General features: G+C 43.6%; 1 protein-coding gene across 24 annotated transcripts in view; it reads right to left on the bottom strand.

Annotated features, from left to right (window-relative positions):
• SEMA6D (semaphorin 6D) overlaps positions 1-12878 on the bottom strand; it is a 441595-nt gene that overhangs the window by 36541 nt on the left and 392176 nt on the right. For all 24 annotated transcript variants that reach the window (XM_083475634.1, XM_083475637.1, XM_083475638.1 and 21 more), the window contains 6 exons: positions 10168-10327; positions 9699-9810; positions 7848-7908; positions 7663-7725; positions 5774-5875; positions 3776-3866 (listed from right to left, as the gene is read on the bottom strand). In XM_083475634.1, the coding sequence (XP_083331760.1) occupies positions 3776-3866; positions 5774-5875; positions 7663-7725; positions 7848-7908; positions 9699-9810; positions 10168-10276 (538 nt within the window). In that variant the 5' untranslated portion in view covers positions 10277-10327. The remainder of the gene's footprint in view (positions 1-3775; positions 3867-5773; positions 5876-7662; positions 7726-7847; positions 7909-9698; positions 9811-10167; positions 10328-12878) is intronic.

The raw sequence follows: 12878 nt of genomic DNA on the forward strand, positions 1-12878 counted from the left end.
ACAGAAGCCAGAACAGCAAGAGGGATCTGGCTTCTGGGATAGCCTCTTGCTGTTCTGGCTTCTGGGACAGCTGAGTGAAGCCTCTTCAAGGCAGTGGGATGAAGGCTGCCCCTGCTCTCAAGATGCTTCGTGCAGCGAAGCCAGGACAGCAAGAGGGATCGCTGCACAGTGATCCCTTTTGCTGTCCTGGCGTATGGGATAGCTGCGTGCAGCCTCTCCCGGGCAGCGGGATGAAGGCTCCCCCTTCTGAAGGCAGCCCTTTTCCCTTCTCGGGGAAAAGCCCCCAAGAGCCGCACACACGCTCCATGTGGCTCTTTAAAGAGAGTGCTGAGCAGAGCCTCCCGCCTGCATTCGCTCCATAAGACGCACACACATTTCCTCTTACTTTTTAGGAGGGGAAAAGTGCGTCTTATAGAGTGAAAAATACGGTATACGTCGTTTTGGTCCATTATCATACAGGCTCCCTCATTGTTTGAACATTATCCTTGGTTTACAGAAGAAGAGCCCTTCTGGATCAGGCCAATGGCTCACGAGTCCAGCATCCTGGTAAACTAGGTAATTGTGGGAAGCAGTGCTGTGCGGTCAGTGGTCTAGGGGGACAAGGCTAGGAGAACGTTCCCTATACGTTCCTGGAAAATCAGAGTATTATCTACGTGGGGCTGCCCTTGAGACTGACCCAGAAACTCCAGCGGGTGCAGAATGCCGCGGCGAGACTCCTTATGGGGTCTTCGCTGTGAGATCACATTCATCCGGTACTATACCAGCTGCACTGGCTCCCGGTGGAGTACAGGATCAGGTTTAAGGTGCTGGTTTTAACCTTTAAAGCCCTATACGGCCTAGGACCCTCGTACCTATGGGACCGCCTCTCCCGGTATGCCCCACAGAGAAACCTACGGTCTGCAAATAATAACACCCTCAAGGTCCCAGGCCTCAGAGAGGTTAGGCTGGCCTCAACTAGAGCCAGGGCCTTCTCGGCTGCGGCTCCAATCTGGTGGAATGCTCTGTCACAAGAGACTAGGGCCCTGCGGGACCTGACATCTTTCCGCAGGGCCTGCAAGACAGAGTTATTCCGCCAGGCCTTTGGTCAGGGCGCAGCCTGACTCCCTCCTCTGGCAACCTGCACAAAATTTTGCTTAACGGTTGCCATCAATTTGATTTAATTAATTTTTATAATGAAATATTTTTAGATTGTTTGACTATTTGACTGTTTGATTATTTGATTGTTGTTAGCCGCCCTGAGCCCGGCTTCGGCTGGGGAGGGCGGAATATAAATAAAATTTATTATTATTATAAAGCCTGATGCCTCCTTCTCAAAGCCAAGGAAGCTTCTGCCCAGCTTAGGGAGAGAGGCTCAATGCTCACACATGTGACGTTGCCCTCACAAACAGGTGCCTCTGGCCCTAACCGTTCCCCTGCGAAAAATTTCAGCACATGCCACTGATTCGGAGGCATACTAACTCCAACACTGTGGGTAGAATGAAGCCATTGCAGCTAGTATTGATCAGTTCCAGCCAGCATAGCTGATGGTCCGGGGTAATGGGAGCTGTGGTCCAATGGTATCTGGAGGGCACTAGGTTCAGGCCATTGGTCAGAGGGCAACATCTGGTGGGACTTCTCTGGGTCAAATTAGTCAAATGAAACCTTACGTTCAATCTTATGATAATTTTATTGAAAAACAGTGCATTTAAAATGTACTGGTGTCATAAAGTACAGGGAAATGTAAATTCACACATTTTATTAGGTATGTTATAATGGATCCTTGTATAATTATACAGAGACTTTATGCAGATCAAGAAAGTAATACATATTAGAAGCTTCCATTAACATACTTTTCATTAACATACTTTTCTGTGTATCTGAAGAAGTGTGCATGCACACGAAAGCTCATACCAAGAACTAACTTAGTTGGTCTTTAAGGTGCTACTGGAAGGAATTTTTTTATTTATACTTTTCATTACTTCACTTTTGTTCTCTTGGATTAATATTGCCTATTGTATATATGTGAAATAATAAACAACATCTCATGACCAATGAAGAAAGGTGCCTTCGATTAAAATAGGTTTCTCTCTCTCTTTCTCCATGGACAGACAGACAGACAGAATGCAGCAACACAGAAAAAAGATACAGAGGGCAACCACCATCTTAGAAGAAGCATTCTCTCCTGTACTAAAAAGGTATGCATCTTTTAAGATAATGCCTACTGTCTCATTTAGCCAAACCTAGGGACACAGGTGGTGCTGTGGGCTAAACCACAGAGCCTAGGACAGAAGGTTGGTGGTTCGAATCCCCACGACGGGGTGAGCTCCCATTGCTCGGTCCCTGCTCCTGCCAACCTAGCAGTTCGAAAGCACGTCAAAGTGCAAATAAATAAATAGGTACCGCTCTGGCGGGAAGGTAAACGGCATTTCCATGCGCTGCTCTGGTTTTGCCAGAAGCGGTTTAGTCCTGCTGGCCACATGACCCGGAAAAACTGTCTGCAGACAAATGCCGGCTCCCTTGGCCAGTAAAGCGAGATGAGCGCCGCAACCCCAGAGTCATCCATGACTGGACCTAACGGTCAGGGGTCCCTTTACCTTTAAGCATACAAAACTGTAGCATCCTCACAACGTAACAATGACTGATTGATTGATTGATTGATTGATTGATAGATAAATAGATAGATAGATAGATAGATAAATAAATAAATAAATGTATATGTGCCTCATCTAAAAACAAACGGTTGTCTCCAATTTAGCACCAAGTCAAGGTCACTTAGTGGCATACTTGTGCTGGCGAAATGTTTGTTATTGTGCAAGAAAACGTCTAAGCAGGTTTGCTGGCAACTTTGTTGCACAATAGACCGTGCAGTGAGTTTTTGCTAGTGCAATTTTCCCAAAACGAGAACTCGCCTGTCTGCCCGCTCCAGATCCCTTGCGCTAGTGGATGGAGAATGTTGGATGCAACCCAAGGAATCAGAGCCACACAGTCCACCAGCCCTTGGGAATTCCAGAGCTAGAACATACAGTGGTACCTCGGGTTAAGAACTTAATTTGTTCCGGAGGTCCGTTCTTAGCCTGAAACTGTTCTTAACCTGAAGCACCACTTTTGCTAATGGGGCCTTCTGCTGCCGCCTCACCGCTGCCGCACGATTTCTGTTCTCATCCTGAAGCAAAGTTCTTAACCCGAGGTACTATTTCTGGGTTAGCGGAGTCTGTAACCTGAAGTGTCTGTAACCTGAAGTGTCTGTAACCTGATGTTCAACAGATGACTGCCCAGCCTCTGCTTGAAGACACACACTAAGGAGAACTTCTACCACTCCTTTTCTAATTAGAAATGCTACCCCGCCCCGCCCCCCCCGCAAGTGTGCAAATCTGTGCAGAGTCAATTGATTCATGAACCAATTAACAGTGCAGTTCTATTCAGACGTATGCCCCATTTAAGCTATAGGATTGCAGTGTAAAATTTCTTCAAGTCTGTTGAAAGCCCTACTTACAAATGGAAGTGCAAACAGGATTCTCTCCTCCACCCCAGTCATAACTTAATTAAAAGTTGATGGAACCACCAGGGCTACAGAAAAAGAAACTACTTTGGGGCCCAGAATGTTCCAGGACAGGGGTGTGTGTCATTTAGTCATCTCAACCTAAACCAGTTGACAATGTGATTACTAATTTCCCAAAAAGATGTATTAGACTTTAAAGAAAAAACCCCTCTGCAGAGGCACATTGATGTGATACAATTTCTTTAAGCTTTCTCTGTATCATTTTTCACCAGGATTCATGAGAGAAAATGTTCCTACCAGCAAAGAGGGCGACGTTGGTTTGCCTGGCGTCGAACGGGCACCTGGCTAAGCCGCTGAATTCTTCTCCATCGTACTCCAAGGTATTCAGCTGTGGAAGAAAAATAAATTGTTTGGCGGTGTCACATCAAGCTCTGCAGGAAGCGTGATTTTTTGGGGGGGGGCAATGCTGCTTTGCATACACCATCATTCACTCTGTCAGACTTGATCTAATCTTCCATTTAATGCTTAAGAACTGGTTCTCAAGGAGCTGTGCAAAGGACGATAGCTTTTACATCCACAAGGCTATGCGTCATGGTGTCTATATGTGACCTCCAGGTTCAGGGAGGCAGAATGCCACTAAATTATCAGTGCTGGGGAACAACAGCGGGAGAAAATTTCATTCAGTCCACATTTTTAAGCAAACTAACCTAATTCACATTTTCCCCTCCAAATATCTGGGACTGGAACGTAATAATCCTTGGGATTTTGCATCCCTCCAAATTTTGTGGTACAGGGTTGTTTCCGATGCTACTCAGAGCGGACCCATTGAAATTAATGAACCTAAATTAGTATGACCATTAACTTCAATGGGTCTACTCTGAGGAGGACTAGCACTGGATCAACCCCCAGTTCTCAGCTCGACACCAAATGAAGATCACGTTTTTATTGCTACAGTCAATGACCAGCACTAAGGAAACAAAATACGAAGCACGTAACACACATTAACTGAATGTGTATAACAGAGTAAAAGAGAATAAAATTAGGTAAGGCAGACAAAAAATAACACAGAGTAAAATAAAATGGGCATCATAATCCTCTCATCAACTCCAAGCGTCTGGGATCAGTTCCTGGCTGTCTGCCGCAACACAGCCCTTGGTCAAACTGGGATGCAAGTTGATTCGAAAGAAGGACATAAAATGCATCTGATCATCCTGGAAAATTTGATGAAGATTTTTACACTAGTCACTGTAAAAGGAGCAGTACAGGAGATTGGAGGGTTTAGATCCTACCTTTCAAGGAAACGATTCTCAAATGCAGATCACAACAGGCTGCAATAACACAAAACGTAAATCCTCACCCCTGGAGCCTTTAGTCCTCAGACCTGGTGCCAGAGGTCAGAACAGCTTTCTCGCCATTGGTTCTGCAACCAGCATGGAACAGAGCTTTCTGCAGTGATGAGCCACTAGGTAAAGGGACCCCTGACCATTAGGTCCAGTCGTGGCCGACTCTGGGGTTGTGGTGCTCATCTCGCTTTATTGGCCGAGGGAGCCGGCGTACAGCTTCCGGGTCATGTGGCCAGTATGACTAAGCTGCTTCTGGCGAACCAGAGCAGCTCACGGAAACGCTGTTTACCTTCTCACCGGAGCGGTACCTATTTATCTACTTGCACTTTGATGTGCTTTCGAACTGCTAGGTTGGCAGGAGCAGGGACCGAGCAACGGGAGCTCACCCCGTTACGGGGATTCGAACCACCGATCTTCTAATCGGCAAGTCCTAGGCTCTGTGGTTTACCCCACAGCGCCACTCGCGTCCCTTGATGAGCCACTAGTCATGGCTAAAAAACAACTGCCAGCCCTGCTTGCTGATGTGCTCCCTGGTTCACATCACGTCCAGCCAGATCAGCAGGGCTTTGGCTGAGGATTGCTCATAAAAGTGAACCAGTGTGGCTAGAATGCAACCTTGGGACACTAAGGTTGAATTCCCCACTTAGGCTATCTCTGTTCACTGGGTGAACAGAGATAGCCTAACAGATGCTGATGGACTCCAACTCTCATCAACCCCAGCTGGTTTCGGACTACCACTCCCATCATCCCTGGTTATGGACCATGCTAGCTAGGGTTGATGAGGTACACTGGCTAAATCTGGGCTGGTTCCTATCAAGTCAGCCTCATATATCTCACAAGAGGGAAGAGAACCATGAACACCACCCTCATCTCCTTGGAGGCGATGATGAGGAAGATACCCACAAGAGCAACATGTAGAGAAGCTTCTGTCTTAGTGCGCTGAGGTCCTTACCCTAAGGTAGCGGCACATGGGGTTAAATGCATTGGTTCCACAGACAAACACCATCTCATCATTCCTGGGGACAAAGACTTTAATAAAATTATGGCATTCGTCCTGGAAAAGAAGAAGAGAGACTGGTTTATGTTACCATTTACTCACAAATATGGTTTGTTTATTAGAGAAGTGGAATGTCGAGATGACAAATTTTGAGTGACACAAGAACAAAACTAAAAGAGATAAAAATTCAAAAGATCCTGACATTTATATTGCAACATCCCTGTTTCTGATTGTGTTTTATTATGAATACACACACACACACACATTTTATATACCACTTAATCAGAAGAACCTGTAAGCCGCTTACATAAAAATATAAAGTGGTTGTCGCTTTGACAACAAGTACAACATAATAAAAGTGAATGAATATTGATAAAATCAACAGTTTTAAAACAAATATGCACAATAAAATTACATGTCTAGGTAGGTTTGCATAAGCAAAAGAGATTTTAGGAGATGTCATAAACAGTACAGTTTATGCCTGATATCCATTGGCAGGGAGTTCCAAAGTGAAAGCACTGCCATACTAAAAGATTTGATTTCTTGCATGTTGGCTGACACTTGTAAAAATGCCAGTTCTATATATGAAGGGGTTGAGTGAGCACATAGGGGATAAGGCCTTCAAGAAAACCGAGCCAAAACTGTTAAGGGGTTCATATACTAACAGTAACACCTCGAATTGTAACCTGTTAGAACTTGGACTTTTAACAGATCAGCAGGCTGTGTGCAGATCTTTGAGCACAGCACTGGAGAAATCTCACTCCTGCCAGGAATCGTGCTGCAATAACTGCACTTTCTGCACTGAGCGTAAGAGAAGGTGCACATGGTGTGTATTGCTGTAACCTAGTCTTGGGAGTTGGTTATGCCTGGAGTACTGAGGAAAAAGCTACCAAGGGGCAGGAGCAGACACAGTTATCATATCAGCTGAAGCAGACAACAGATGTTCCTATATACTGAGGCTATCTGAGCATTTAGGGGCAGTTGCATAAAATGCAAATTCTTGTGTCTGTAAGTAGAATCCAAGTCCCATCTCCACGATACATTTAAAGCAGTATCATATCACTTGAAACAGGCAAAAAATCCTAGGAACTGTATGTACAGTGGTGCCTCGCAAGATGAAAAGAATCCGTTCTGCGATTCTCTTCGTCTAGCAGTTTTTTCATCTTACGAAGCAAGCCCATTGACGGATTAGCGGATTAGCGCTATTAGCGGCTTTTAGCGGCTTTTAGCGGCTTATCTGCTGATCGGATCAGCTGATAAACGGCTAGAAAAAGGGGGGGAGGGGAAAAAACCAGCAGGAACTCGCAAGACATTGTCATCTTGCGAAGCAAGCCCATAGGAAATTCGTTTTGCGAAGCACCTCCAAAACGGAAAACTCTTTCATCTAGCGAGTTTTCCGTCTTGCGAGGCATTCGTCTTGCGGGGCACCACTGTATGTATTTTTTTATTCACTAATACGGCTTGATTGTAAGGGGAAAAAACCCAGTGCAGTTGTTTGTTATGGGTGCAAAGAGTTGTTAGGAAACCTCTATTCTCCTCATAGAGCAGAGGTTCCCAGAGTGGTTTAACACATTCAATCTCTCTTTCCGCGGGTCTCTAGGAATTGTAGTTCTGTGAGGGGAATAAGCACCGTTCATAAACTACAGTTCTCAGGATTCTTTGGGGGCAGCAATGACAGTTTAAAAATGACATGATACTGCTTTAAACGTACTGTTCAGATGGGGCCTCGTTCATTATCAGTTGTACATTGGCTTCAAGCCCAACTTTTAAAAACATAAACAAGGATTTAAATATTTTTCTGCTTAAAAAAAAGGTGTATGGGGGAGGGGAACGACAAAACGTACTTTGTGTTTTCCCTTCATGGCGCAGTTCTCTCTGTCCTGTTGCCTTGACCGCCATGTTAATTTCTGTTCCAATAAAATGAAGAAATGAAAATAAGAACATTCTAATGTTTAATGTAGAATTATTATTATTGTTTCTTTTTTAAAACAACAACAACCACCCCCAAATTAAGCTGTTATTCCAATACCTTGCTTGGAGCAACTTCTCCCTTTGGAATGTCGTTCAAGTTCACAGTGTAAACTTGATCCCTGTAAGAGCAGAGGAAAAATAGGAATAAGACACTATCAAATCCCCTCAACTCACTGAGAATGAACATTCAAATAGGAAACGAACATTAACTCTCAACACACCAGGTCTGAGAGCGTTTATGAAGGACTACACACATGAAATGGACTTTATATTGATGTAAATTACAGAGGTCAGCTGTGAGAATGGACTAACATCAAGAGAAGGATGAAGAGGAGATTAAAGAAGAATGAAGTAATTCTTCATCAGGAAGTAGAGAACATATGTTTGCAACAGGAGTGGGAAACCTATTTTTTAAAAAAGAAATTGTATTAAATTTAAATAATTTGGACTGATTTGTATTAATTTGGAAAACCAATAAATAATAATATTTATATAAAAGAGAATGAATATCCAAATAGCACCCGCCTAGTTCTGTTAAATGGGGATACTGTGCCACTGGGATTATGAAGGAGGACTTCGTAATGGCACCAAAGCTCTCTTACTGGGGTGACTATCTTGCAGAAGGACCCTCTCTGCTATGCCACAGAGAAGGCCCATAGTGAAGAATAAGTGCAGAACAACAGTCACACATTTATTTTAAAGTCAAATAGTTTTCTCAAAGTTACAAAGAATCAAGTTAAATACTAGTTAAATTTTAAAAAATCCAGTTATCCCAGGGCACCAAATGGGCAGAATAGCAGAAGGCAAGTCTGCATTTACTACTGATGAAGCAATTGCGTAAACTACTGTCAACTGGGTAAAATAATGTCTGTATGAGCTTGCTTACTTTTCCATAAGTTAATGGCACAGAGAACAAAAATGGGGGGAAACGAAAACAAACAATTCAGATAGCGGCCAGGAATACCCCCCAAAGGAGTTTGACCACACAACTCCATCTCCCTGCAGCTACAGTTCTGGAACAGATCCATAAAACCTCCACACCATATAGCTGGATCATACTACACTGGGAGGAGAAGCATTTGGGTATCAACTAGGGATGGAAGAATATGTCAATCTGGCTTCTGTCAGTTTCTCATTTCATTACAGTTCTCCACATTTGTGCCGTGATTCATGCAGCGATTTGACACTTTTCAAAAAATACATTTTTTGAAAAATTGTCAGCATTTTAGTGCTAATTTCCCCGAATAAACACAATTTCTGACCATTTTTCACATTTTCTCAAGCCATTAAATAATGCACTTTAGCATGTTATTTTCAACCAATACATACATTTTTATGCATGCTTTACCATAATCTAAGGGGTTTGGGGGCACATTACTTGCATCTCTATAAATTTGGAAAAGTGCACATTTTGGAGGCATCCCAGTTCGTTTATTGTTTCAGAAAGTGAGAATTAGGCAAGTTCCCCTTTAATTGCCAACTTAATTGCATTTCTCCTTCTTCCCTAGTACCAAGGACACCTACTCAAGGGAGGCAGTTGGCAGTGCTGCCAGAAACCAGGGACTGATAGACTTGCACATACCTGGTTTCCAGTCTAGAAATGTGTGTCTCATACATGCATTACCATTTAACCCTACCAGGCTTCTTGGGGGTATCTGTATAAGCCCTGTTCAAAAGAGGTGGCTGGATTAGATGGTCTGATCTAGCAGGGCTTCTCTTCTGTAATATATTGTGTCCCTCTCCCTCTGTGCATTCATTTTCCCCTTCCAATTCTATTTCCCGATCCCATTCTCTACAGATTACTTTTAAACAAGGTGCACAGATTAAATGCAAAACCAACCAGGGCAGGGGTGGGTAGGAGGGAGGGAGAGAGAATTTTAATTTAATCAACTGACTGCGGGAAAATTACCTGCCAGCAATATAAAGTGTGTCTCGAATTTTCAACATCAGTTGAAAGTCCAGCCTATGCTGGGATTCATTGCCTGAAGGGCGTCCTTTAAATACTGGATATTGCCTTGAATCTGCAAGTAAAAATGGGTTACGCCATCACTCAGGATTATAGAGCTAAAGAATCAATAGACAACATTGATTAGCTGTATATACTGGGAGCAGAAGGCTTAAACTAAATTCCTTGCATAATGCGCTGAATATAAATGAATAAATGGCAGGAACTCTGCAAACACGCTTTAAAACAAACAAACTTGAACTTACTGCACACTTTTGAATGCTATTATTATTATTATTATTATTATTATTATTATTATTAATGATGGAATTGCCTAATAAGTGAAAAGCCAAGTCAATCTCAGAAGGAACAACTGCTTTCCCTCAACAACAACAAAAAATAAATGGCAAGTTTGTTCCCACCAGTTACTCACAGTGGTAGTCGACAACATTAATAGGGTCGTCGTCTTCTGGGAAGCTGACGGCAGCACTTTGGGAGGCGGTCAATAGCATCACGCAAGCAGAAAGCAGCAAGAGCCTCATGACTGGTGTGTACGGAGGGTGTAGAATGAGCCACTTGGTAATACTATTTACCTGCAGGGTTTTAAAAAACAAAAAAACCCTCTCAAAATAACAATAAAAGACACAGAGGGAGGTTGATTCTACTTCAATGCCCGGAGCCAATGAGCGACTCCTTAATTCACACTTTATGCTAGTGAAGATTGTGTAAATTATGTTGCATGAAAGGTCTCTTTGTGTTTGTCGACAGAAAAACTGCTATGTGACAGCCCTGATTAAAACTTTTCTGCGACATATTGACATTTGCTAATTTTTGAGCTAAATTTACAAGTGGGTTTCTTTTCTGGAGGGAGCTGACGAATGTCACCCCGGCTGAATCACAAGGATTGCAAACAGAACATGCAGCCTTGCTGACTTGGCAGGAAGATTGTTAACGTTGGGATTAGAATATTAATTAAACTGCAATCTCTTTCCCTTCTCCAACTAATTGCCACATGGTACCCAATAAAGCCTTTGCCTGTAAGTTAACCAAAGCTCCTTTACAAAATTCAAGGCACATCCAATCCATGTAAACTCCAAGCCAAGTTTTTATTTTTACCTGGGGGGTGGGGGTGATTCTCTGTAAGAGTATTTTCTTGTTCCAAATTATCATTTGAATACTTAATATCCCAGGCTGGCTAACAAAACTGAGCTAGATGACCAAACTTGTGCGTTTCACAAATCAACCACCTCAGTTTATGATAAAGCTGCAACAATTGTTGTTTTGCCCCACAAAACATAAGGAATATAGGAAGCCGCCATAAAACAGGTCAGATTATGCAACTTGCTAGACCAATACTGTCTACTCTGACCAGCAGAGGCTGTCCAGGCTCTGAGGCTGAAATCTTTCCCATTATCTGCTTCCAGATCCTTTTATGGCGCAGCATTTTCAGAAGACATTTGGAGGAGAAGAGGCCTGTTGCTATTAGTAACTGGCAGCAATTGATGCTATTGTGCATTTTTATGGATTTTATGGATTCTTATCTACCTGTTGTGACTTAGGCCTGTGCACAGGGCAGTATATAAATCATCTAGATAAATAACTAGAAAGGGCATGGATTGAACCTGGAACATTATGAACACAGAAAGCTGCCCTGTACAGAGCTGGACAATTGGTCCATGTAATAATAATGAAGATGATAAATTATTATATGCCGCCGAACTGACTGGGCTGCTCCAGCCACTCTGGGATGCTTCCAACAAACTAAAACATCAAACCCAGTAAAAGATTTAAAATTTCCCTACAGGGGGCCTTCAGATGTCTTCTAAAATAGTACCTTATTTCCTTGATATCTGATGGGAGGGCGTTCCACAAGGCGGGTGCCACTACCAAGAAGGCTCTCTGCCTGGTTCCCTATAGCTTTACTTCTCACAGTGAGAAAACCTCCAGAAAGCCCTTGGAGATGGATCTCAGTGTCAGGTCTGAACGATGGGGAAGGAAATGGCTTTGGCCCAGGTATCCTGGGCCAAAGCCGCTTAGGTCTTTAAAGGTCAGCACCAACATTTTGAATTGTGCTCGGAAATGTACTGGGAACCAACGCAGATCAATGTTACATGGTCCCGGCAGCTGTTCCCAGTCACCAGTCTTGCAGCCACATTCTGGATTAGTTGTACTTTCTGGGTCACCTTCAAAGGTAGCCCCACACAAAACAGGGCTAGTTCAGTATTGACTGGCAGTGGCTCTCCAGGGTATGATCCACAAGGCCTCCTTGAAAGGTCTGAGAATTTTACCAAGGGTATAATGGGGGAAATGTTCTGCTAGGCAACCTGGTCTCAAGCTGTTTAGGGCTTTTATGTGATAAAACCTTGATTGCAGCTCAGTACCTAACAGGCAGGCAAGTGCAGATCTTTCACCACGGGTGTAATACGTGTACAGCCTTGAGCATGCTAGCTGCTGCATTCTGCACTGGCTACAGATTATTAAACAAGTGCAGCCCTATACACAGTATATTACAGTAGCGTTACCATGGGGCTACCAATGCGTTAACCAAAGTAGCCTGATTATTCCTATCCAGGAATGGGCATCAAAACCCAAAACTGGTAGTGGGTGCTCCATGCCACCAAGGCCACTTGGGCATCCAGTGGCAGAGCTGACTCCAGGCACACTGTGTACCTGCTCACAGGTGTGCAACCCCATCCAAAACAGGCAATACCTGGATCCAGAGATCCCCCCACTCTCAGAGTCTCTGTCTTGTTAGGATTGTCTCAGTTAATTAGCCCTCATTCAGCCAGCCATCAGAGAGTTCAGCAACATCTGGAAAACCACTGGTTCACTATTCCTGTGTTGGTCCATTTGTGCCTTCAAACCCAGCGTCTAAGCTACTGTGTGGACAGGCAAGGTACACAGCCTTTAATGAAATTCTTAAGCCCGACTCCTAGATCCCCTGCTCAGTTTTAGCTGAATCACAAACCTCTTATAGTCTTCTAAAAATGGTAGCTAAGGAGAGATGGTCTGTGATCTGAGCAGTGTGTAAAAATGCAGAGGGGAAAAGGGGTCAACATTTGTAAAGCGTACAATTGGAAAACTTTCGTAATCCCTTTTTTTTTTGCCCCAGATGAGCACTGGTTTACAAGAGTATTCACGGGA

Source organism: Podarcis liolepis (genome assembly GCF_965112155.1).
Source record: "Podarcis liolepis genome assembly, chromosome: 14".
NCBI classification, from domain to species: domain Eukaryota; kingdom Metazoa; phylum Chordata; class Lepidosauria; order Squamata; family Lacertidae; genus Podarcis; species Podarcis liolepis.